The sequence below is a fragment of the Penicillium psychrofluorescens genome (assembly GCF_964197705.1).
Source record: "Penicillium psychrofluorescens genome assembly, chromosome: 4".
NCBI classification, from domain to species: Eukaryota; Fungi; Ascomycota; class Eurotiomycetes; order Eurotiales; family Aspergillaceae; genus Penicillium; species Penicillium psychrofluorescens.
In genome coordinates, this window is record NC_133442.1 from 2210203 (window position 1) to 2235546 (window position 25344).

At 50.0% G+C, this 25344-nt stretch overlaps 8 protein-coding genes across 8 annotated transcripts; 5 read left to right on the forward strand and 3 right to left on the reverse strand.

The window, feature by feature from the left end:
* Positions 1 to 511: 511 nt before the first annotated feature.
* Positions 512 to 5774, forward strand: PFLUO_LOCUS6473 (uncharacterized protein; the record flags this gene model as incomplete). Its single annotated transcript, XM_073784021.1, has 6 exons — positions 512 to 1870; positions 1922 to 2830; positions 2891 to 3321; positions 3386 to 4022; positions 4081 to 4768; positions 5338 to 5774. 6 exons carry the CDS (start codon positions 512 to 514, stop codon positions 5772 to 5774), a joined length of 4461 nt encoding a protein of 1486 aa, XP_073640518.1.
* A 2789-nt stretch (positions 5775 to 8563) lies between these two features.
* PFLUO_LOCUS6474 (uncharacterized protein) lies at positions 8564 to 10500 on the forward strand (the record flags this gene model as incomplete). The annotated part of the gene is made up of 5 exons (XM_073784023.1): positions 8564 to 8735; positions 8809 to 8879; positions 8941 to 9068; positions 9130 to 9311; positions 9374 to 10500. The coding sequence occupies 5 exons, from the start codon at positions 8564 to 8566 to the stop codon at positions 10498 to 10500; spliced, it is 1680 nt and encodes a 559-aa protein (XP_073640519.1).
* Positions 10501 to 12651: 2151 nt separating this feature from the next.
* PFLUO_LOCUS6475 (uncharacterized protein) lies at positions 12652 to 14022 on the forward strand (the record flags this gene model as incomplete). Its single annotated transcript, XM_073784024.1, has 2 exons — positions 12652 to 12659; positions 12714 to 14022. The coding sequence occupies 2 exons, from the start codon at positions 12652 to 12654 to the stop codon at positions 14020 to 14022; spliced, it is 1317 nt and encodes a 438-aa protein (XP_073640520.1).
* Positions 14023 to 16850: 2828 nt separating this feature from the next.
* PFLUO_LOCUS6476 (uncharacterized protein) lies at positions 16851 to 18632 on the forward strand (the record flags this gene model as incomplete). The annotated part of the gene is made up of 4 exons (XM_073784025.1): positions 16851 to 17064; positions 17116 to 18228; positions 18281 to 18431; positions 18491 to 18632. The coding sequence occupies 4 exons, from the start codon at positions 16851 to 16853 to the stop codon at positions 18630 to 18632; spliced, it is 1620 nt and encodes a 539-aa protein (XP_073640521.1).
* A 468-nt stretch (positions 18633 to 19100) lies between these two features.
* Positions 19101 to 19423, reverse strand: PFLUO_LOCUS6477 (COMPASS (complex proteins associated with Set1p) component; the record flags this gene model as incomplete). The annotated part of the gene is made up of 2 exons (XM_073784026.1): positions 19101 to 19197; positions 19257 to 19423. The coding sequence occupies 2 exons, from the start codon at positions 19421 to 19423 to the stop codon at positions 19101 to 19103; spliced, it is 264 nt and encodes an 87-aa protein (XP_073640522.1).
* A 175-nt stretch (positions 19424 to 19598) lies between these two features.
* PFLUO_LOCUS6478 (uncharacterized protein) lies at positions 19599 to 22076 on the forward strand (the record flags this gene model as incomplete). The annotated part of the gene is made up of 4 exons (XM_073784027.1): positions 19599 to 20062; positions 20165 to 21435; positions 21499 to 21509; positions 21564 to 22076. 4 exons carry the CDS (start codon positions 19599 to 19601, stop codon positions 22074 to 22076), a joined length of 2259 nt encoding a protein of 752 aa, XP_073640523.1.
* A 344-nt stretch (positions 22077 to 22420) lies between these two features.
* PFLUO_LOCUS6479 (ribosomal 40S subunit protein S13) lies at positions 22421 to 23202 on the reverse strand (the record flags this gene model as incomplete). The annotated part of the gene is made up of 4 exons (XM_073784028.1): positions 22421 to 22594; positions 22656 to 22702; positions 22898 to 22930; positions 23001 to 23202. 4 exons carry the CDS (start codon positions 23200 to 23202, stop codon positions 22421 to 22423), a joined length of 456 nt encoding a protein of 151 aa, XP_073640524.1.
* A 554-nt stretch (positions 23203 to 23756) lies between these two features.
* Positions 23757 to 25181, reverse strand: PFLUO_LOCUS6480 (8-oxoguanine glycosylase ogg1; the record flags this gene model as incomplete). The annotated part of the gene is made up of 3 exons (XM_073784029.1): positions 23757 to 24181; positions 24232 to 25046; positions 25096 to 25181. The coding sequence occupies 3 exons, from the start codon at positions 25179 to 25181 to the stop codon at positions 23757 to 23759; spliced, it is 1326 nt and encodes a 441-aa protein (XP_073640525.1).
* Positions 25182 to 25344: the final 163 nt, after the last annotated feature.

Consider the following 25344-nt stretch of genomic DNA (forward strand, 5'->3'; position numbering starts at 1 on the left):
CACACTTTTCTCGACCAAACCGTACCTTCTCCGAACGCTGCATCTCCCTTCATCTCTTCCTGATTTCTATTCCGTGTCGCACTGCCTCTGCCCGAGCTTACGCAAATCTAACAGGCAAAAAGTCGAGCCGAGTCTTCTATCAGCAAGACAAAAAGAAAAGAAAAAAACAATCAAGGTTCCAAATTCGGTTCTATCACCAAGATGCCAGCCAATACCCAAAAAAGAAAAACCGAGGCGGCTCTTGACGCCAGGCCCCCGAAGGTGGGAGACGAAGTCTTGTCCCCTTCTCCTCAATACTAACGCAGTATAGATTCGACGCGGCGCGAAAAGGCATGGGATGAAACAGTCCAACGAAGAACCGGGTGATCCAGAATCCTGTGATACCTTTCTACAATGCAAAGGCAATGAGCAGAAAACTGCAGCATATCTGGGGTTCTATCATACCGCGGATCTGAGATTTTTTGCTATCTCTTGGCCAGTCCTGAAGGCGTACATTCACGCACACGCTTTCATGTCCAATAATCACCAAGAATTCCCGAAACGACACGTCCTCGAAGTGATCAAAGGAGATGAAAGCAGGATCTCAAGTGCAGATCCTGCAAAAGACTGGAATTACGAGGATAAAAGTGAAACACAAGAGCGTCGGAAACAGATGAAAACCCGACATCTCGCATATCATCTGTTGACTTTGGAAGCAGATGTGTGGGAGTATCGAAACAATCCTTTTCAACGCAACAAAGATCTGGATGCTGAATATAGGACCCAATTCAACAAGCTCGGCGAAGCTCAAGTGCCTGATGAGGAGTTTAAAGTTCGCAAATCAGCAGGGCTTGTTCGTTATTCGGGAAAAGAAAGCCGGCTGGAGAGTATTAATCGGTGCTACACACTGCTGCAATACTTGAAGTACAGCGTGGACCATGACCATATTTGGAATGGAAGAATCAAAAAGCTCCAATTCATTCAAGAGGGCGTTCACGTGAGCATCAGCCATGTCCCCGGATGGATGCAAGTTGAAGAGGATGAGACCGGATTGCCGTTTCCTCCTGACGACGATTCTGATGATGAGGCTGATCACAAGCCTATCTCAGTCAAAGTCTTTTGGGATCAAGACAAGATGCTTCCCGGACATGAAGACCTGGAAGAAGCAATTTTGAAAGGCAAGTCACGCGGTCTTAAAATACCGCCGTCTGATCAATATCTTTCCAAGAACCCTGGGCTTTGCAAGTCTGGCGACGTGTTTAGGGATATGATTCGCATGATGTTCAACTGTCAAGAACTGCGTCTGAACATTCAAGACCTCGAACTGCGTTATACATTGGCAGCACACAGATGTGGAGTCTCGAAAGATCTTCTCAGTGGTGAATGGGAGGAATCCAAAGCCGTCTTTGCGAATGACGAAAACAGCAACTTCGTCATCAAAGTTGTGCTTTATGCAGTCGAAGACCCCAGCGCAGATATTCTTGAAAGCGACAACTTGCAGCCAGAATTGGAGATGATGGCCAATGACCATGGAAATGCCACTGAGATATCCGAACCAGGTCCTGAGAAGGTCAATGCTTCCTCAATCCGTGGTATCTTTGGATTAAGGAGCTTTGCAGGCCACCATGGTACTGGTAGGGCACCAAAGCCGCGCATCTTTAGCAAAAGACAAAAGACTCTGGAATATTATGGCGGTTTTGACGTGACCTCTGAATCGGGTCGCAGAGGCTGGCAAAAGTCAATGCTGCATGATGTGGCAAGGATGGTTCCGCCTGATTGTGTCAAGCGTGACAAGCCACCGCGTGACTTTACGTCCTCTGAAAAAGCTGCGGCCACAGAAGCTGAGTATCAGGCAGAGCGTCTGAGGGCCGAGGATCATAGCGAGCCTAAGGTAAATGTACTAAAGCCTGATTGCCAGTTTCACCACTGATTTCATTTCTAGAGCAAGAAGAACGTTGATTACTATACTCAACAAAAAGCCTTCTCGGGCACCGAAAACCGGGTTGGACCTCCCGTTGATTTGTGCTTGGATCTCCTACTCTGTGAATTGGAGGGCGATCGATACCGAGCGACATTGTTCCAGACATTTACCCACAACATCACATTCTACCACTACCAGATCCCTGGCGCGGTCGGACTGATCCTCAAGCAATATGGCGAGATAGACGGAGACAAGCTCATCGCCAGTGCGGGACTCGACTCAAATGACCTTCGCGCTAACAAAGTCAAGCATGCAGCCAAGCAGCTAACTGATCTCAAAACCCATTGCGTTATCTTAGCTGACGAGACCGGGTTTGGAAAGACAATAACATGTCTTCTTATGCTTCTTATGCGTACTATGCTTACCGAGATCATGAAGCCAACGCTGCTCGTGGTTCCTGCCACGGTCATTGGCCAGTGGCTGACTGAAATTCGTGGACATTGGCCTTGCTTTCGCCCGTTGCTCTCCTACAACGATAGCGAATGGGAAGACGCTCTTGGGCTTGACTCTATTCCAGCGCAGGCGATGAGTGATCCAAAACAAAACCTACCTACCAGCTTGCAATGGCTCTTTGATAAGGATAATCCCGAGGCCTCGAAAACAATTGTTGTCACCACCTACAACACTCACCTTCGTCGATCCCTGTGCCCGGAGAAAAATGATTATGGAGACGAAGGAGCCACTTGCAAGCCCCGGTCAACCGAGAAAAAGAGCTTTCAAACACACTGTGAAAAGAAATTCGGCCTTCTCATAGCCGATGAGGCCCACCGCTTCAAAAACAAAGCCTCAGCAACCTGGGCGATGCTCTTTGCTCATCGGTTTGAGAAGGTTGTGGCGGTGACAGCTACACCAATGTTCAACTCGATCAAGGTAATATCTTGGATTTACGCGTTTCACATGGATATTTTCGCCGCTCATACTTTTCCATAGGATATTCTCGGCTTTATTGAGCACTTTTGGCAGCTTGTCAAACCCGAGTTGAGCTTTCGGAGGATGCAAAACGACTGGAGAAACAATGAGATTGAGCTTCTTAAAGAAGAGCAGTCCCTCCACATGCAGATGCAAAAATTTGCTGGACTTGAGCGCCTGGATCCGAAACGTCTCATACTCCTAATGCCAAGTCTGATTCGTCGCGTTTTGGAAACTAACAAGGACAAGCACAAACGAGTAGCTGAATATCTTGGTCTGCTTTTTGACTTGATTATGATTCAACGTGGTCACGCCTCTGTACTTCCTCAAGAGTCTGGCGAAGGAATCTCGTTCAAGGATATGATCCCAAAATTGGAGTGGAGCACGGCCGAGGTAAAGCTTTTGTCTCATGAAGTACAGGAGCATCAAGTTTTTCATCGCTTGGCTGCAAGGTCAGTCAGTTCTTATGAGGAATTTCAGATTTAGTTTGAGTGTTCGCTGACCTTTGATACCTAGCCTCTATACATCGGAATTCGTCAAGCGGAGCCGCGCCAATTCGATCCTCGCCCTGCGTCAGTTCAGTTTTCTTGGCTTTTCAATCATAGGCGCTAGGCTCAACCGGCTCATGCAGGGAGCTGGACGTAACACCTATGTGCGCCAACTTGCTCATTGGCGTGCGCAGCTCAAGGCCGGTGAATTCATTCACAAAATGACGCGCAGAAAGGGTGAAATAAGGACAATCAAGCTTGCCCGAGAGCTTATCAGGCATCTTGCATACGGATCTCCAGCAATTCGCTTGGTTTGCAAACAGATACTCGAGATCAGAGCAGTGGAAATTCTGGAAAAACATCCTCGCAGATATCAGAAGCTTCTTGTTGGAGAATCCCATCCATTTAACGCGTGGTTTTTGGAGGCGTTTCTGCGAGAAATGTTGATCGATGCTCGAGTCTTCCATTCAGCCCTGGACAACTCAGAGAGAGCAAAGTTGGTCAAGGAGTTCAACGATCCTGAAAGCTCCATTCAATGCCTCATAATGACCTACGACGTTGGGGCCGTCGGGCTAAACCTTCATGAGTCTTGCAACAGGGTCGTCATCACTTCAATCGGGATCAATCGCGCCCAAGAGTCACAGCTTGCTGGTCGGGTCTTACGCGTAAGTTATTCCGGTTGGGAATTCTAGATATTCTCGCATTTGCTAATCTGTGATGTAGATCACATCCAAATTTCCGGCCACCGTGGTTCGGCGTATGACTCCGAACTCGCATGATCAGTTCAGAAGCGCTCGCCAGATCGAAAAGGCGTCCTTACAGCTAGCTGTAAACGCCAGAAATCCCGACATCAGCAACCTCATGGTTAAACTCCTTAACGAACTGCAACCTGAGGTCGACCATTATCATGCTTCACAGGAAGGCCAGAAGCTTTTCAATAAAGCTCAGAGGAGTGGTAGACACACAGGGGGGAAGCAGCCGCCAATTAGCCAGGCTCCTGAAAAGCCTTGCCACACCCAAGAAGCAATGCAGACAGAGGTGGAGGCGGAGGAACCGACCGGAACTACCGACAGGCCCACTGGAAAGGTAGCGGGGCCAGAAGAGTTCGATAATCCCGACAATGCCCTCGATCAGGTTAACAAAGATGACATATTTGAGGAAATTGATTCGAATTATGACACCGAGGATGATTACGAAGGCTATGAGCTCTCAGATACCGATCTCGAATCAGAAGTGGGCGACCCATGGGCCTCTGAGACAGAGGAGCTTCGTCCATACACGGCATGCCGGAGATTCGCAGAGATCAGACAGCCGAGCGAGGAGGAGGGATATCGCCTCGCTCTTCTTGCACTGCCGCCGAGGAAGATCTGGACACTCCAAGACCTGGACAAAGAGCATTTTCTCCACATGGGTCTACGGTTGCTATACAACAGGATACATGGAATCAAGAGACTTTCCCTGGGAAAGACTGTTCACATTCACTACGACTGTCTCCCGGACCGTCTTATCAATCAAATCAGCAAGAAACTTACAAAGCAGGAAAGGAAGAGGATCGAGCATCTTTTGGAAAAGTGAGAAACATTTTGGTGCCGAAATTGGAGGCTGTGCGTGCACTGAGGGCAGTGGGTGGAGGGAACTTTGGTTTGCCGGTGATCATGGATGGTCATTGATACTGGAGGGGGAAAACTTCATTGGAAAGTGATGGATTGCGATTTCGAAGGGATAATTCGATGGGAAAGCGCAGAAAAGGGAAACCAAAATAGCTAGCAATTAAAAAAATGGTTGAAGATTGGGGAGAGAGTAATAAAGTACATGCCGTTTCGCAGCGTAGTGCTTGCTCGTAAAAACTCCCGTTTCGCAGCGTAGTGCTTGCTCGTAAAAACTCCCATCTGGTATTATTTGAAGATGAATCAATCGAATATTCAGTTAACTAACCAGCCCAAAAATGATCACACCGCTAGGTATTTGCATGCTTGATAGTTTCGCTCTACCGACTGTACGAGCATTTGACTCTGAACGACAACGTTGGCCCGCGAAACGAACTTGAATATTTCTGGTATGCAAAGTGGCCAGTTGCTTCCATTCTCGATCCGCAAGATCCGTCCAAATCTCGCTATGCGGTTCTTTCTGCCATACCAGCGTTGTTAGTCGAGTCATTCAATGAGCGCATAAATTTGGGTCTGCCACTGAAAGCAGACAGCATCATCTCGCGCGAAGAATTGGAGCAATACCAGAAGGAGGACAAAATCCTCGAGTCAGTCCCAGAGTGGACGAACCAGGTGCCGCGGCTTGAAAAACCCCTAGTGATCCCGCATGATAATGAGGAAGTTCTCGGCTCGTTCGAGGATGTAAAGGCTAGCGTTCAGCTAGCAGCGAAGAATATTCTGCATTGGCAACCGCATATTCATTTTATTTAGAGGCTAGTATCATTAGCCTTTCTCTTCTTACGGGTCATGACGTGATGAAAATACTGCTCGTGTACAGGTTGCGCTTAGTGAAAATCGATGGCGATTGCGCTTTTCTCCTTGCCTCTCGAAACATCTGGCGCCACGGCCGCGTTAACGACAAAGGTTTCTTCCCGGCGAGCAACGTTCCTTCTCGTGGTTATCTTGCTCCATAGGGTCTGTTTCAGAGCTCTGAATAAATCGTAGCCTTCCCATCGCATCTGTAGCCCGTTCATGACGTCTTGGGTTTCATCGTGTTGGATAACAGCGAGGCCAAACGCTCCGTGGATATGGCCGCAGATAACCATCTTGGGCTTCACCCTGCGTATCTCGCGCAATAGATACCCATCTCCCTTCACCTTTTCTTGTCCAGTCGGTTTTTTCTCGCCATCATAGTCTCCATATAGAGCCGGGGGACCATGAACCACCAGAATATCAGTATCATCGGGGACCCGTCCGGTCCACACGTCGCGGATTGAAGGATATTGAAAAGCCCAAAGGCCAAGCTCAGGCGTCATTGGAGATCCATATATCTTCACCTTGCGCACTTGCTGCTTTCCAAGACCGGGGACTCGTAGTTCCAACGTAACTGCTTCATCCTGCAAATACTGAATCCCGCTCCAATCCAGTTCTTTCCGCTCCGCGACACTATCTCCCTCGCGCATAAGAAACTTCGTATCGCTTGCCTCGTCAAGGAGTATATCATGGTTTCCCGCAATAACAATCTTATAAGTATGTGGCTGTGACGACAGCCACCGGAGCTGTGCTTGCATCTCAGCGAAAGTGCCATGGGTAGTCAAGTCGCCTGCATGGATCAGGATGTCACCAGGTGGAAGCTGGGGGGTTGAGTTGTGCGTGTCTGAGATGCATATTATGCGTATTGGAGGGAGGCCATCCCCGTTGTCTTGAAGAGGAATGGGCGTTGTCGATGGTTCCTGTGGCGTGCAGCGCTTGGGTCCTCTAAATAAAACATCGGAAAGCGGATACACTACGCGATCTAGCCACGTTGGTGGTTGTGACAGGTTGTATGGAAATGGAAGCAGATGGTTGTTCATCTTGGTGTTTCCCAATGAAACCACCTCCAAAATGTATCCCCTACCTACAGTTGTCCTGGGGCGCTAGGCCATGTGAGTCACGTGACCATGCAAGTTCAGCTGAGATGACTCGGCAGCCGTTCAGGGATCATCTAGGAGCCATTCACGGGTTCAGATGAAGGGGGTGAATGGGGGACAGGAAGCAAATTCTCTACATTATTCTCTTTGAATCTTACTACGTGAGACGGGCGGACCGGCACAAATGCTGAAAGTACGGCCAGGACAATTTGTCTATTTCCCTAATCTTCTCTAATTTAAGTTTGACACTTCGTCCATATGATTATACTCTTTTTCATCAAGATTTTGTACCTTCATGGGATATGCTCTGTAACCCACCAACTTAACTTATCTCTCGTAAATGTCTGGAAATCCCACTCCGCTTCCTCAAGCCTCTCTCTTCCTGCCACCCACACATAGGCCATGGCAGAGACCTCGTTCGTGGCTTCCGCGGTATCAAATTCATGCAGCAGACTCGAGCTTGCGCTGGCCTTCTCTCCAGAAGAGGCTGAATCAAGCGATTTATCAGCCGTTCGCACCAATATTCGTTCCCGCGCGTACTCATTGCCCTCATAGTCATCAAGAAGGCGAATGTCGCTGTCTGTCAGGCCTGACACGAGAGTACCCAGAACAGATGTATGCCTATGCCCAACAGAGTCTGCGTCCCCTGTTTCTGTTGCAGCTACAATCCCTGGGTAGTCTTCATCTCGTACACGACATCGTCGATATCCGTGTAGCACCGCCGGCTGGAACCTAGGCGGCGTCTTGTTGGTGGGTTCAAGGCCAGAGCACCCGTAGATAACGCGGTGCAGTACCTGAGGGGCCATCAATGTCCCTAGGGTAAGCGTGTTAGTCTTAACGGCTTGCACTTTAGGTGGAAAGTTGGGCTGGGAGTACCATAGCAAAACAGGACGTTGTCACCCATGTTTACTATGTATATCAAGGGTAATTTTGAGTCTGTTATTTTCCGTATCTAAAGGCCTGGAAGAGATATTTATGTCGGGCGAATGAATTCTGACCATCCAGAGGAGACCAAAAATACATCGGGCCGATGAAAGGGCAATTTTAGGTATGATCGGTACGGTCCGCCTGTCTGAGAAGCGATTATGACTACTTCTGGTAACTACGGGTCCGGTTCTTTCTTTGTTTGGAGATAGCGTCGGGATCTCTCTCCCGAAGGAATTTCTCTCCACAGCGGGTTGATTTTCAGGAAGCACCTCCCTAAATAAGGAATTCAAACGCGGTTTGGTTCCTTCCAATTTGCCTAGAATTGGACAAAGAAGCTAGATTCGGTCACGGAGAGAGAGATGCCTCGAGAGAATAGATGTTTAACCAAAGTACGCTTAACGATAATGGATATTGAAAGTCTTCTGTGGATATACAATCAGGAAATGTTGTGCGCCAGAGATCATTGGCGAATTCCCCTAACTTTGTGGGGGTGGGTTATGTACCCCGCAAACCTGGTGGAGATTCCGATGGCCGTCTTGAGACAGTAACTAGCCGGTCGCCAAAATGACAGCGAAGGTTGTTGGTGCTTCGGTTAGGCCCGCCGAGGGAAGCATATAAGGTACATGCCTATAGCTGTGCCCTTGCTAGTTATCCACCCTGTGGTTGGGATTTTGTCAACTTCATTTCCAAAAGGAATTCTATCTCCAATTAAAGTAGCCAAATATGACTGCTTTCGAAGGGCAAGATGGCGACCAAATTGGAGATGCGGTCTCACCAGCCACTGATTTGAATAACACGGCTGCATCCTATGATGAAGCAGCCGATAAGGAGCTCGGCCAGCGCCCGGCCCTAAAACGCGAGCTTCAAAGTCGCCATATGCAGATGATTGCCATTGGTTAGTAGCCCGAGAAAAAGAAACGAGAGAAAAATGTCCTGTTTAGTGATCACGAACTAATCAATCATCCAAGGTGGTGCCATCGGAGCTGGTCTGTTCGTGGGGACTGGAGGTGCGCTTCAAGAGGGAGGGCCTGGAGCCTTGGTGAGTTGTAGTGTAGTCTGACCCGCAACTGCCATGATATACTAACTATGCCGTTTCAAAGCTCATCGCCTACATGATTGTTGGTGTTATGGTTCTGCTTACTGTCCAAGCCCTCGGGGAGCTTGCGGTACTCTACCCGGTGAATGGGGCCTTTTTCGACTACTGCGTCCGGTTCATCTCTCCGGCATGGTTAGGCCCTCTTCATTACTTACTGCGAAGGGACGAAATATGCTGATTCTCAACATAACAGGGGTTTTGCTATGGGCTGGGATTACGCCATCGGTTGGCTCGTTATCCTCCCATTCGAGCTTACAGCTGCGAGTATCACTATCCAGTTCTGGCGGGATGACCTGAATATGGGTATATGGGTAGCGGCTTTCCTGGCAGTACTATCTGTCATCCAAATATTTGGTATCCGCGGCTATGGAGAAGGTAATATGGATTGATCCCTATACTAATCTTAGCGTGACAGTCGATGCTAACGGTGGCATTAGTTGAATTTATTCTTGGGATAATCAAGGTCACGGCAATAATTGGATTTATAATACTCGGAATTGTGATTGACTGTGGCGGCGCCCCAAAAGGTGGTTATATTGGAGCCCACTACTGGCATAGTCCCGGCGCATTCACCACCTTTACCGGCTTCTGCTCTGTCTTCGTCACGGCTGCAGTGTCCTTTACTGGTACTGAGTTGACGGGGTTAGCTGCTGCCGAGTCCAAAAACCCTGGCAAGGCTATCCCTAAGGCGACTAAGCAAGTTTTCTGGCGAATTACGATTTTCTATCTCTTGGCAACCTTTATAGTAGGACTTATTGTGCCATATGATTCTAAATGGCTTCTAGGTTCTACTGGCGCTAACACTAAGGCGTCACCCTTTGTTGTGTCTATTCAGAACGCTGGTATCTCGGGTCTGCCGTCTGTGATGAACGCAGTCATCACAATTTCTGTTATCAGCGTTGCCAACTCCGCAACATTTGCTTCAAGCCGGACCTTACAGGCTCTAGCAGAGCAGAGAATGGCCCCTCAGATATTCGCATATATCGACAAGGCTGGGCGGCCACTCTACTGTGTTCTGCTACAGATTGCGTTTGGCTTCCTGGCGTTTATTAACGAGGCATCATCAACGGGAAATGCCATTTTCGACTGGCTCCTAGCCCTGTCAGGGGTGTCGCAGTTCATGCTCTGGGGCAGTATCTGTCTCGCTCATATCCGCTTCCGCAAAGCTTGGGCATATAATGGGCACGACTTCAAAGAACTCGCCTACTACGCACCATTTGGTGTAATCGGCAGCTGGATCGGCCTCGGGCTCAATGTGCTATGCCTCATTGCTGAGCTATATGTGTCTGTGATATCAAAAAGCGCAATGCTCTTCTTTGAGAACTACCTCGCGTTTCCGCTCACCATCGTCCTCTTCCTAATCTGGATTGTCTACCTCAAATTTTCCAAAAAGATCTCACTTGGAGTGCGAGGACTGCTCCTCCTGAAGGTTCAAGATATTGATGTACTGAGCAATATCCGCGATGGTGCTCTCGACGTCAATCTGCAGCCTAAGGTTGAATATGACACCTGGGCAGAATGGATCAAAGCGGCGCCGACACGCATTTTGCACTCATTGTTTTGAGCACACTTTTGATAATAAAGAGATATCTTGAGGATTTTGTTATTAGTTCGGCTGGTAAACTGTAGAGACTAGAAATTGTGCGATACCAGGATTGATATCCAGCCTATACTAATTTATCGCTCGAATCTTATACCTCACCTGACTTAGATCGGTGGTCTCTGCAATTATTCCATTTTGCATTTCGCTACTTTCAAGCGGTGCAGTGCATCAAAACGCCGCGAATATTGTAGATCTGTCTGCCAGATATTTGTTAAGAGGGTACGATGATACCTCGAACCCGTAGTTAAGCAAACGATTTAGGATAAAAATTCCTCGTGATTTGGGATCCTTGCAATAACAATCGCTCATTCGACCTAGACTCTTTAGTTTTTCGCAGAATGACGCACACTGCCACGAATTGTTTGATTCGTAGCCTAGTATTCTAAGCCCAGTCCAATACGAGTCGAAATCTTCGCCTTTAAAGGAATCGTCGTCCGCCGTGCAGTGACCAGTCACGCTAAGCAGCCCTATCAGCATGAGCAATCCACGTTCCGGCTATGAAGCAGGTCAAATATCACATTGGTCGAATTTGCAACGAATGTCGGTGGTGATCACAGGAGGAGTCGGGATAGAGACGGTGATTGGACGAATTGGCGCGGTCAGGATCGGGCGGGCCATGGCAGGATTTGCCCGGGGCCCTGGACCCTTGAAGAGGAACATGATCATTTGCTACGATGCTCGTGGGCGGGACCGATCAGTCAGATCATATTCTGGGGCTGCCTATGCACAATTCGCCGGTGGTGGGCCATTTCAGCTGTCATGTTGACCTCACTACGTAGTTGGCCTGTGCCGATCGGAACATCCGTCTGACTGCATTAGCTGGGCTCAGAGGCAAATTCTCCGAGCTGCCGCCACCAAATCGTACGCCCGTTTTGAGCACGGCAAAAGCCCACGCGAGCTTGCAATAATCATATGCGAGACTAAGACTGTAAGGCCCACCGAGGATGATAACTTCTAGATTCAGGGAGGTGTTTCCCGTTGGACCTTAGGCCGATCCACTCGTGGCTGAGGCTAACGATGACTCGTCCCGTCTCGCACTAAGAAAGCCTTTCAGTCGCTATGTACTGTGCACACTTTGCCATTGTCCTCTCAGTAGGGTCGCAGTATGACGAATCATAGGCGACACAAGCGACTGTCGTACAGCGTAAGGAGAACAATAGCACGGCGATCTCCGGAAGAAAACAAAGGGAAAAGAGGAAATAAAAAACAAAAACAAAAAGGGGCAGAGCAGAACGCTATCTGCTTACCCCTGTCTCGTGAATTCGACTCCGTACTGTGGAAACGTGAAGGTCCTAGATCGGCGGTCGGCACTTTTTCTGTATGGTACGAACAAGGCCAGCTGCTCCATCCGACAGAGTGCGACCATGGCACGGTGCGACGGCGCAAACCGTCACGGCTATTGATCCTGTCCCAGCGATGATCTATACTCGAAAAATGACCGCTGATCGTTGGCCGCTCGCTTCCACGGCGTGTGGCCTCGGTATTTTTTGCACCAACCCTAAATGCTCAAGGCCTCCCCCTCCTCGCTAGTCCCAGGGTTCCAGCACCCCTGGAGCCAAGGACTGTTCTTGAACGGAGGACCGTGCCGCTAACCCATTCCAGCCGCCCAATAACCCGCCCGGCCTCTCCAAGTCCTCGTGTATACCGTGGGCCACTTGGTGAACGGGCCCTGTCTTCATACCTGCCATTCATAGGTCGCCTGGCACTTAGCCTATACATATACTATTGCTTTCCTCCCCACTGTCTTCATTTTCTCTTCCTTCCCCTCCCCCCCCCCCAGATATCACTCTGCTGGGTCTCTAGATCTTTCCCTCGCTTTTTCTTTGCCCCTCATTTTCGTCGTCCGACGCTCTTGCGTGCGGTATTTTCGCGCTGGCGCGTGTAGTCTCTGGATATGACGGATGTGCTTGAGCGGTTTTTGACACCATGGCGCACCACGCCCTGAACGGGCTTTGCCCCCCTCCTTTCCTTCAAGAGACTCATTTCCCCTCAGTCGGTGGTTTTATTGGAGGCCGTTACTGTGAAACACTCCCAATTGGCGGCAATGTCTCGTGTTGTCTTCCCTGTCCTCTGGATGAGTGGAGATACGGTGACGGTTAGTCAATCTGCAAGATGTGCGTGTATGGTTAGTCTAACCAAGTGATAGATGTGGTCCCAAAAGTCGAGATCGCCAGCTGGATCAGTGTCGCCGTCCTGCCGCTTTGCATTTTCCTACTCGTTTCCTACGCCGTCCTCCCCGTCAAATGGACGCACCGCCACTACTTAAGCATCTGCTTTACCCTGGGCATCTGCTGTATGGAGATTGCCTTTATCATCCCCCTCGGTGCCAAACCTAATCAATGCCATAACGCCATCACGCCCAATGACATGTACTCGGATCTCTCATGCGCCTTTTCTGGCTCATTGCTCTTATTTGGTGGCTGGATGGTTATTATGTGGAGTTTTATCCGCACGGTTGCCTTTCACCTCCAGGTGTGTTGGGAAGTGGTATTGGGACCCAAGTTTATGTGGGGAGCGTTCCTGTGCGGATTCGGTATCCCTGGGGCCATGATCACAATCATGCTCATATTTACCGGCGTGTCATTCCGGTTCGGCGAAATTTGCCATATCAATGTGCAAAACGGCGTACAAGACTACTGGGCCCCTATCATGTCTTTTGCGGTCGCTGCCTTGGTTCTTCAGGTGACAACTATGGCGTACTGCATCCACGTCTACGTCCGCTCCCTCTTCGACAACTCCAACAACAATTCAAGCACCAACAACAGCTCTGGTCTGCCCTCCTATAATGCCAGCGTGCGCACCGTGACCGCGCGCCAGGCCTATAGACGTATTCGCCGCGTTCTACAGCTCCAGTGGCGCGGCGTCGCCCTGGTGCTGATTATCATCGGAAATGTTTTCTTCTTTGCCATCGTCTTCATCAACCTCGATAACGCCGTTGAGCCCAACGCCACCAACATGGCCATTGCTGAGCCCTGGCTATATTGCCTGGTCATCTTGGAAGGCGACAAAAAGGCCTGCCAATCCAAGGCTTCAGCCATTGGCCCTAGCAAGTCCACTTTGCTTGCAGTCGTTATTCTTTTGTCCCTAGTGGGAATCTGGAACTTCGTCCTGTATGCACGCCCATCCATGTTCGCCGGCTGGCTGGACCTATTCCGCCGCAGTTTTACCCGACAGAACGAATTCATCTCCACTGATGCTCGCAAGCGCTACGAGGATTCCAAGGGGTTCGAGATGCTAACGGGCCCCGGCACAAAGACGCCCGAGACCTTCATGCGATCGCCTACCCCTGAAATGGCCAGCCGCAGTCCCATGGCCAGCCCTAGCCCAACCTTTGACAGGACTGTGCAATTCGGCCGGGGCTCAGAGGCCCGATACGTGCGCCCGTCTCTGAGTTTCTCTGGTCCGCGCCCGCCCAGCTCGTCACAGGGTGGGCGGGACTGGGATCCGCAGTCTACTTTTGCAGCAGCAGGGTATAGGCAGTGATTATTCGAGTCATGTCTTGTGCATTATTTCCAGAAAAACTCAAATTTGAAACTTTCTATGCTTCTGATCCCTCGGGTGTTACGGACTTGGTTTGGTCTTCTGGCGTGGCGTCGGAGGTTCTGGAAGGATCAAAAACAAGGGCACTACTGTAAAGCGGCGGGATGGCTTGTTTCACATTTCTCGAAGCCACCATCATTCATGGCTTACTTTTCCATGTTATTATTCCATAATGTCTCAATCGCTCCTGTGAGCAGCATGTGTTACAAATAGATACGTTTTTCCTTGCAGATGCAGATCTAACAGCAGTGGCCCATTGACATGCACGTTGCTGCAAGGACTTTCCAATCTGACCACATACTTTCAATGATTTTCCCCTCTGCCTCCCCCTTATGAAGGCTAAGACTAGGGTGGGCCTGGATCGTCATGGTGGGATCTTTCCCGCTTTGTAGTACGCATTTAGCAGTGTAGATCTGCTCTCGAACAATTAGGGCAGCCGACCGCATGTGAGTTCTTCCGTTCTCCCCACAACGGTGATTCGTCCCGAAACAGACATTGAATTTTTGGGCCCAACCCGCACAGGGCAGGTACGCCGTCCGCCCGGCACACTAGCCTGTACGCCATGGCTGCAGGGGTTGGGGTAGGGCCGTTGCTAGCTCTTGTCTTTCCGGTGTAGGCAGATGATGTGAGAACTACTGTAGGAATGGAACTGGGGTTTGAAGTTAATTAGATTGAGTTACATCACAGATTGTCGAGGTTTATGTCTTTCTTTTTTCGTCTTGCTAAACCGATGGTGATTCTGTATAATCAATCAAGAGCTCGGGGGAGGAAGATTAAAACGAAGCCGTAGTTAGGTCGTTTTTTACTTTGGATCCATTCCGGTGTACCTAATCTTACTGACCTTTTAGTTCAATTTTTCTAAGCGAGTCCCCCGCAGTGAACTGTATGTGTACCCTGGTTCGCGGCCGTTGAACCTGACCCGAACATGTGTGTTTTGCCAAGACTCTCCATCTGGAGACGCATCCGATGGTCAAAAGTTGGTTTTCCCCGTGTCGAGTTTCCCATTGTGAACACGAGGCTGTCCGATGCCGGCTAGAAGATATCGTCTCGATCATTCCCGCCAGTCTGGTACCCTGGGCGAAGGGCCAAACTGACCAATTGAGATTCTTCTGTTGGCACACGGAGATATGAGGCATTATTCACCCGAGACGCTGCTAGTCAGTAGTCTAAGTGGAGAATCTGGCATGAATAGAGTTGCTCCTACTTGTGGCCAGTCCGCACTAACTATAGCCTAATCGACCCGCCGTACGTAATCCCCTGCTTTGCAGACATCTGGCCGAGGCACATGTGATGGATTTCTTTTTCTTCCACAATGGCGCGGAAACACACATCATTCATCCTAACCGAATCCCCGATGTACTCCTCGGGTAACGCCCAGGGATAGGTATCAAACCCAAGCCGCAACGCATAATTGTGCGCCAGGTCTTTCGAAAGACTTCACACCACCATGGCCCTTCATAAAAGGCTTGGCGAAGTTCCCGCTCTCAACGCGGACAGTGAACGTTCTGGATTTGAACGCGCTCTCCTTGAACATTGACCTAGTCGGCCTGGTGTTCAAGGCCTTTCTCGTCAAAATTCCAGCTCTCGAGACAGGGGCAGATCTCGCCTGTGCTGTCAGGGTAGAACTTGACGCATCGCCGGTCGTCGTCGTAGTACCATGGCTTTGGCCAAGGTAGAGTTGATGTCTTGTGGTTGCGACATGATGAGTCTGGATGAGCGACTGTCTACCTGAGGAGTTGTCCAAATAGGTGAGGAATAAGACACTGATGAGCCTCAAGATCGACACACGGCGGAGTTGCGCTGGAGGCCTAATTTTGTTTACGACAAAGACGATATGATAAGTCAATAGGCAGCAAGAGAAATGAAGGCTGTTTAAAAACTTCGACAATCAACATTGTCAATAGTCGTAGTAGTGGAAATAATAATACGTCACGCTATTGATGTCACAAATCGGGTTAGTAGTATACATACTAGCAGTTTATAGGGAAGCACTTTCCACTTTCCAATCCATTCCTTTCGTCCTCTCGCCATTCATACGCAGAGTATGGATCTACGGCTACAAGATTGAAGAGATTCCAAACACAGCCGCTATCGACGTGAAACTGAAGAGGTCTTCCTACGATCTCGCCGAAAATGCCACACCTCGTGCCGAACCACCTGTCATTGAAGGTAATATCGTATCTATGCATGAGATATGAGTATTTTGCGATTATATGGTAAAACCATATTGGAAAATAGCTTATTGGTTTTCAGGAAATTCATCATAAACCTTGAAACTGGCGGTGTGGATGGTTCCGGGACACAAGTCATGAAAGCTGAAGAAGTCTTCAAAATCTCCAAACTAGATCGCAAAGACCACCGCATAAATGACTATAATATATTTCTGAGCAGTACAGCACCCAAAATTCTTCGAAATTGTCAAGTTTGCGGCGAGTTACTTATCTAACAGCTCATCTTGTCAACCGGGATCGAGCGGAAGAAGCTTTCGGCTCGCCCCGGCCCAAATCCATCGTGGCTGGCCCAGAGCAGTCTACCACAACACATGTTCTAAAAAAAAAAATTACAAAACGGCACAACTAACCATTTTGCGGGCCCCTCTTTTCCAATGGAGTTTTGTCTTGATTCTAGCAACAACACTCCTGCTATTATGGCAAAATCGACGAGCGTTGAGACCCAGCTGTGGGAGCGCCAATAACAGGAGAATCCAAGACTAAGCGCTTTATCCACCCCGTAAAACTACAGAGAGGGTTGCGAAAAAATCACCTTCCAAAATGCCTTCGGAGCAAGGTCACGATATTCGTGAACTGCCGCCAGATCAGCGAATTCTCGCCGGTCAGCGGTATCGGAAGTCCCTCTACTATGTCGCCCAGATGGCAATATGGGTCGGCTATCTTTATTTCATTGCGCGTTTGTTACTGATCCTGATCTACCCCCGACAAACTTGGCAAATGTGGGTAATGCTGCTAGTGGAAGCTATATTCTCTCGTGAGCTTTTTTCTCGACCATGACCTACGAAGACTCTAACCAGGTGTCTAGATTTGTCTCGAAAGGAACAACTCCTGGTTGTGGCCGCAAGCCAAGTTCCTGGAGGTGGTCCCCGCAAGAGGCTGCGACTTCAAGGCACGAAAAATGTGCCCCGTGTGGACGTCCTGCTACCTTGCTGCGGGGAGCCGGTCGAAGTGATCATGGACACAGTGCGAGCAGCATGTACCTTGGACTATCCTGCATCTCACTTTCGAGTCTTGGTGCTAGATGATGGCGATTCGACCGTACTGAAAAAGGCCGTGGCTAAGTTGCAGTCTCAATGGTTTCACCTGTCATATCATTCTCGTGGCAGACAATCCGGTCAGGTGTTTGCAAAATCAGGAAATCTGAATTATGCCTTGACGACCCTGCAGCGAGAGATCCAGCCAGAGTTCTGTGCCATATTAGATGCCGACTCTATCCCGACACGGGATTTCCTTCGAGGAACTCTGCCCCATTTGCTTCGGAATCCTAAATCGGCGTTGGTCTCTACCCGGCAATATTTCTCCAATCTTCCCAGGGGCGACCCGCTTTCTCAAGCACGGTCTCATTTCTATACCTGCCAAAATGCAGAGCTGGATATTCTGGGAAAGGCCATAGATGCAGGATCCGGTGCAGTTTTCCGGCGGAAATTTATTGTCGAGGTCGGCCTCTATCCCACCTACTCTTTCTCTGAAGACTGGCAGCTCTCCCTGGTGTTACACGGCATGGGACACCGCACTATGCAAGTGCAGGAGCCTCTCCAATTTGGGCTTGTCCCAACTTCTCTCACTGGTCATATTGCTCAAAGAAACCGCTGGTACATCGGACATGCCCAGCAAATTATGGCGGTGCTCTCTCGGGAGATTCAAACTCTTCCAAAGCACTTACGGCAGAATATCGCCTTCAATGGCGTGGGAATCATTGCAGCAGAACTAGGTTGTTTGATTGGCTTCTCTGCTGTTCCATGTCTTCTTCTTTCTGGACAGCTGATCCCGGTCAGCTCTCCCTTCACTACCAAGCTCCAATTTTCACTTGCTGCATTACAAGTCCTCATGACTTGGCTCTATGAATATGCTCAGGCCGCGCATACAGGCTTCCGAAGTGTGCCATTCGCTCACCTGGAAAACAAGTGGCTTGCTGGCGGTGAGTTCACAATTTCTTCCTGTAGCAACTTCGCGGCTAATCTGAATTGTAGGGAACATCTATAGCATCCTCAAGTTCTATCTGTTTACCAGCGAACCTAAAGGCTCATTTGTGACAGGAAGCACTGCAAATTCCTGGAACCACAACTCCGCTACCCCGCTATACAAGAAGCTTCACCGGGACTTATGGCAGAATTGCATCTGGTTCAATGTACTCACGCTTTTTACAATACTTGGAGCTCTTTTCTACTCCATGACTGCAGTGCTATCTACGAGCAGCGATGGCTTGGCCTGTCGGCTGCTCACCACTGTCACCTGGCCACCATTGCTGCAGTTGTGCTATCTGGCTGTATCGAGCAACTGGGTTCCGATATCATATCTTTTGAATGCTCCGAAGCATTCTGATCAGAACTCGGAGCCATGTCAAGCGAAGTCGCGAACCTTAACCCTTGGTTCTGAGAAGAAGGCTTTACCACGATTCAAACGCGATATAAGCAGGGTCGGGAGGGATATGCTCCATCTAGGAAGCATAGTAGAAATTGGCGACGAAAGTGAATTATAGGACTGTTATGGTTAGAGCTGAACGTTTGAAAGATGAGCCTAGTGATGCCAATAATACAAAATCTTGGGACACCACCACGTTTCCTTTATATCTACCAGTTGACAACCGCATGTCTATCGGAGAGGACCCTTCCTATTTGTCCCCCTCCATATTTTGCCTAGTAAATGAGAAAGAAAAACTAAGATCCGAGTACGAATACTGAATATGTCTATGAAGCCCTTCTGCACGACCTCTGAGCGCCATTGAACGCCAATAAGAAATACCCATAATCATCTTCAAGCATAAACGCTTTTCAAACAAGAGCTCTTCCTTTACTCCGAGTCTTTCTTCGCATCCCCCGCACCGCCTTCAAGTTCATTGCTCTTCTGAAGAAGGAATTCCCCCAGCACGCGCAGTGGATTAGAGGGTCTAACATAAGTCAATTGTATAAGTATCACACGATCCAAAGTTCAAAACGGCGTGCTTACTGATCCTTAGCGACGGACTTCATGCCCTCGAGCAGATACGGCACAATCTTCTCGTTCAGATACACGCGTGCCGGAGCGCCGCCGGGACGCACCTGCGTTGCGGCGGTAGCATTGGATAGATCGTGGAGAGGCGTGCTGGAGGTGCCGGCGCCGTTGGTCTCGCCCATGGTGGTGTGAATGGTGGTTTGAAGGATGGTTGAACTGGAAGGTGTTGGTCAATCACCCCTGCAAACACAACAAACACCCAATCGAGTATTATGGGTCAGGTGATCTCGTGTCTCTCTCGCGCCTTATATCTTCGTGTTTTTCTCTCTGCCCGATGTCGGCAAGATCCCTACCAGCATGTCCCTGCTGGACTACTGGGAGACCCAGCGCGGAAAGCGCAGAAAGGTGTCCGGCGAATCTCCTAATGAGTCCTCTGCCGTTGGCCAAGAAGCCCCATTGAGTCCCAGTCCGTCGGTGGAGGTGGCAGACACGCCCGCGCCAGCATATGACGATGCAGACACTCAAATTCCTCCGAGTAGCCAGACAGATCTGGAAACGTCCCTCCCTCCGATCAAGACTGATGATCAGGCTATCGAGGAGTACGAAGCCTCTCACGCAGCAGAGCTGGAGGGCGACTCTGAGCCAGGTCTTCACGTGAGGCTCCGAGACGGGGTTTGGCGGAAAGGACGAAGCTCGATCTATGTCGATGCTTTCAATCTCGCTTTGGATACGGTGCTCGCTGAGGAATCACACCTCTTTGACGAGGCCGAGATGGAGGTTTTCAGGCAGTGGAGAGAGCTGTCCTATCAATCCCAGTATCTGTATGTTTTTGCTTTCTAGACAATTCGCGGGTGTGCTTAGTTAACGATCCCGAGATATGTACGACTATTCCTTCGCAAATCGTCTGCTTGGCATCGTATCAGCCGACTCGGCTCCTATTCTGATGTTTCAGACTTGTCCGCAGTGGCTACTGACCTGCAGCGGGATCAGTACTTGCCAAAGTCTGAGGATGAAAACTCAGGCCTGGGCTCTAAGTTCAGGTTTGCAGATGGCACAGAGGAAATTACCACGCTGGAGGAAGCCTCGTCGTTGCTTTTGCTCGAGGAATTGAAGATCTTTGCCAAGGAAGCCAAAGTTCAGGGCAAGAGCAAGAAAGAGCTGGTGGCAGCTCTGCTTCAGTCTAGCCAAACTCAGGCTGGACTTGGGTGGAAGGGGAACGAAATACCCAGTAACAGAGACAGTCATTTTGTCCAGAAGATCGTGGACTACACCGGAGACTGTATCAGGCTTGCAGCTGGCCCTCGGGCACTCTTCGAACGGGTGCATCTAGTATTCTATCGGTCGACCGAATGGACCGAAAAGTCTCTCACCACCATCATCCTCGCGAAGATATCCCGGAGAAATTTCCCCGAGTACATTGTCTGCCGGTCCAACTCGATTTTCTCGTCCAGAGCAACGTTGCTAGAATTTGAGTCCGCAATTCGGACACAATACGCCGTCGACAATATTCTCGAGTTCAACGGAACCCCAACAACAGAGTCATTGCAGGAGATAATTGATCTTGCAGACAAGTTCCATCCGCGATGGACAGAACTAGTGGAACAAGAACAGCAGAAAGAAGATTCCATCTACGAAAGTGGAGAGGGCGCGTATCTCCGTCGCTTCTCGCCGGCTTGGGTGTACACGAGGATTATTCACAAGAGTCTGTATTCACTCGGCCGCTTCAAGGAACATAAGAGAGAGCATGAGGTTCTCTGCAAGCTTCTCGCTCAGCGTCTTTTTCACGCTGCTCGGCGCGGGGCATGGTACCAGCGCAAAGCATTGCTGGAAGAGCACTACATGTGGGCACTCATGCCATCTGACGGCCAGAATGAAGAACAACAGCGCAAATTTTGGAAACGAAATGCTCTGCGGACATGCGAGGAGGGCCTGGAAGACCCGCTCTGCCACCTGATCTACCATTATGACCTGCAGAAGCGGATCACTAAGCTCGAGAAAGCGTTGAAGATCGTGAAGAGGGAACAGCATGATTTTGGGTATGTCATGTTGACCAAGCCCGCTGAGCGCACTATTGAAGGCATTCGCATCGAGCGCCAGGACTCGCCTACCCGAACACCAGACCCGCTCTCCAGGCGCGGCCGGCCGACGATCTGGATTGATGAGCGAGATGGAGGCGCCGAGTGTCGGGTAGAAAGTATGTGTCTGAGTTGGTACCGGGACCATGGCTGGAAAGGATATCATTCTGAGGGCGGCATAGTGAGAACATTGGTATGCACATTATTATCCCCGATGCTCACAACCAGACACTGATGAAGGACATAGTTCGGTTACCTCTTCTACGACATCCTCTTCACCTACGTCCCAAACGTTTTCCAGACCCCCTTCCAAACCTGTCCTCTCGACCTACACACAGACGTCTTCTACCCATCCCGCGCATCCGAAATCAACCACCGGCTCGTGGAAATCACCAACGGCGCCGCCGAGCGCATTATCCGCGCCATTCATGAGCGTGAATTTGCCGCCCAACCCTGCGCTATTGGCATCGACTGGTCGTTTGAGCTAGATGACCTGGTCGAGATCGCCCAGTGCTTCCGGGGTGAGGCCCTCGCTGCCATCTGCAAGGTTATGGCGCAGGAATACCAGCAGCGCGGTGGAGGCATCCCGGACTTGTTTTTGTGGAATATGAAGAAGCGCGAGGTCATGTTCGCTGAAGTCAAGTCGGAGAATGACCGGCTGAGTGATACGCAGCGCCTGTGGATTCATATTCTCATGGGTGCTGGCGTGCAAGTCGAGCTGTGCAATGCCGTTGCGAAAGAGGTGCGGGTTTATGACTGAGGATTCTGTAAATAGCATACACATACATACTGCATTGGCACATATCCAGAATCTACACTGCGAGGTTGTTGTGATTTGATCTACCGGAGCAGGACCGACATGCAAGGCCATGATGAAGATGTTAGGTATCGTAATATTCTTTTTTGACTAACATATCTAAATCAATAAGAAGAGATGCGATTGGCACATCTCATCCCAGACCCAGACATGGCCACCCAGTCAAAAGCCTTCGACAAAGGGTGCGGGAATGGTTACCCTTCGTAAACATCACAGACCCCAAAAAAACTGCAACTCCACGCAAGCACACATTTCTGACGACGCAAAACAAGCACATATAAATGCATTTATGCGACCAGGGTGCTGGCGGTGGCGCTCTCGTAGCGCCAGGTGGGGGGCAGGACACCGACGGTCTTGTAGTAGCGCGACAGACGGTGGATGCGGGACTCGATCAGAATCAAGCGGAACTTGCTGTCCTTGTCCTTGCGGTTGCGCTCGAGGTGCTTGCGGACGGCGACGGCCTGAAAGCAACAGAATTAGTGGGAGAGGTAGAGAGAAAGGAACCAGAAAAAAAAAACTCACCTTCTTGATCAGGAAGTAAAGGTCCTCGGGGAGTTCGGGAGCCAGGCCTGTATTTCAAATCTCTCTGTCAGTCTAGTTCGGGACCAAGCAGAGGCATAATAATATTATAAACCGGCGCACAATTGTGCAGTCCGGGAAGGGTGTGTCGAGCCATTGCGTATTTCTTCAAATACACAGTCGCTGACTGTCCCTTATTCATCCGAAGGAAACGGGGGGGATGCTGGCGAGTGAAGAGTTCGTACCGCTCGACTTCAAGATACGGAGGATCTTGTTACCTATTCGCACACAATCGTTAGCATCTCCATCACCACTTTTCTTCAATGTTTTTTTTAAAGGGAGTCGTACCAGTGACAATCTTGACCTGGGCAACACCGTGGCTGTCACGGAGGACAACACCGATCTGGGAGGGAGTGGCACCCTTCTTGGCCAGCTTGCAGATGTGGTCCACGACCTGGTCGGGGGTGACCTTGAGCCATGCCGGGGGGGCGCGGGAGTAGGGGATGGCAGAGGAGGCAATGCCCTTGCCCTTGCTGTGAAGGCGACCCATTTTTGCTGGTGGTGTGGTGGTCCGAAAGGATGTCGGGGTGCTGGTCGGATGGTCGGTCGAGAAGATCGAAATGTTGCCGGCGAGAATTTGGTGAGTGGATGTGTGTGGGTCACGTGGGTGAACGGTCAGGTGACCCCCTCGCTAATTTTGTTGCGGGAAAAATTAATTTCCTTCCTCTTGTTTGGTTTCACCTCGACCTCAATTCTGCTGTTGGCTAACCCAAGTACAAGGTCAGTTCCTACTTTTTACTTCACATCTCCCTCTCTCATGATGATACTCCTATTTTACTTTTTCTGGTACCTCTTATGTCAGGGGGCGTGTCTTCGGACAGGCCTCCGATGATCTAAACGGACTTCTGATCTTGCATTTCTCTTGCTCTGGAACATTTACGCTCCCGTTGCGACAATCTTACTGACTGCCACTCAGACTTTAGGCTATACAAAGACCCTGGATGACCGAATATCGTGGATTTATGCCGGCTAATAAGGTACACTGGATCAATGAATGGTATCGGAAAAATGCAAAATAATCATGTCACATCAATCGCAATGTAATCAGCCACTGCGTAGTCGCTTCGACACTCTCCTCCTCTCCGTAGTCTGAGAGGCATGGACGACGGCATTGGGCTTCTTTCGTTTCTTGCTGTTCTTCTCCGTGCCACCCTCGGCGTCCTCGACTTTCACCGGGGAATCCGCTTCCTCTTTCAGTAATTTCAATGCCACAGCTGTTTCCACTTCCGTCTTGATCTCCACCTCTTCCTTGTTCTTGACATCTTTCGCTACGACCTTGACCTTCTTCGTGGCCTCGAGCCGATCCGCAAAGGATCGCAGGTCCGCGGTGAAGAGCACGCTATGAGCCCAGCCAGCCTCTTTGCCCCAGAGGTTGCGGAAGTGGTTGCCAACAGCGTCGTAGGTCGCCTTGGTCAAGGATTTGTTCGACCCCTTGCCGAAACGGTAATCTCTTTGTGCAATTTGCCAGACTACCCACTCAATTAGCCTAAGCTTTTCCAAAACAATACTGAATTCTCACCATGCGTATCCACTGGCACGGACTCTCCCCAGCCCAGACCCATCAGAGACACACAGTCAGCGACCTTCGGCCCGACGCCCTGCAAATCGAGAAGCTTCTCATGGGCATCACGGTATCCCTGGCGTCCCTCCGGTTTCATTTCATCTGCCGGTCTGGGTTCCACGCCAAATGCAGGCGACTCGGGGTTGCTCAACCCATCTAGCCAACCCTCGGGCCGGTCTGCGCTCACCATTGAAGCAGTCTGCCAGATATATTTTGCCCGATATCCAAACCCCAGTGTGCGAAGATTGCCCTCTACCTCTTTGCCAGCCAATGCTTCTGGGATTGGGAAATCGTGATAGGCATGCTCATCGACTGTTCCAACATATGGGCCATAATTGGTGCACAGTTTTGCCACCATCTGCGAAATGCGCGCGATATTGTTGTTGCTGCTGCAGATAAACGAGACGAGCGCCTCCCATGCATTTTGGCGTAGGATTCGGATGCCAGTGAATTGGGCTGCCTTCTTCTTAAAATTGGGGTCTTGGGATGACCATTGGGAGTACAGGTCACTCAGGTTGATGGAAAGATTGAAATAATGCTTGATAATGTGCAAAATATGGTCGTCATCCTGAGTCTTGTGGGAAACAGCAAGGCTATCACTGTCTGACTCTGCTCGGGAGGGAATCTGGGATGTAGGAGGAGTTGGAAGGTGGGTGCCTCGTGGCGGTGACTGTAGGGTGCGGTAGTATAGGTAGCTCGAGTCCTGCTTTAGTGAGAGAAGATGGCCATAGAGAACGCATCGCCATTCCTCACTCTCGGGGATGTGATGCCATCTGCCAGGGGGGTCAGTGCACATTCAAAGTGGTTCACTCGGATGCATACCTAAATGACTGTCCACACCGGAGAGTAGTGTTAATACACAGCTCGCCCAAGCTTATGGGTAGTCGTTTCCACTCAGTGAATACCATGATGGTTGGGAGTGTCAATAATGTCTGTCGGATGAAAAGGGCATATTCTGCCCCTTTTATTCCCAAGGCGGTAATTGGTTCACCGCCCAGCCCCAAGCTCTGGATCCGCAAGTTTTCCCCTTCCGAGCGAGGCTCTTTGCGGTTCCCCATCTCTCTCTGCCAT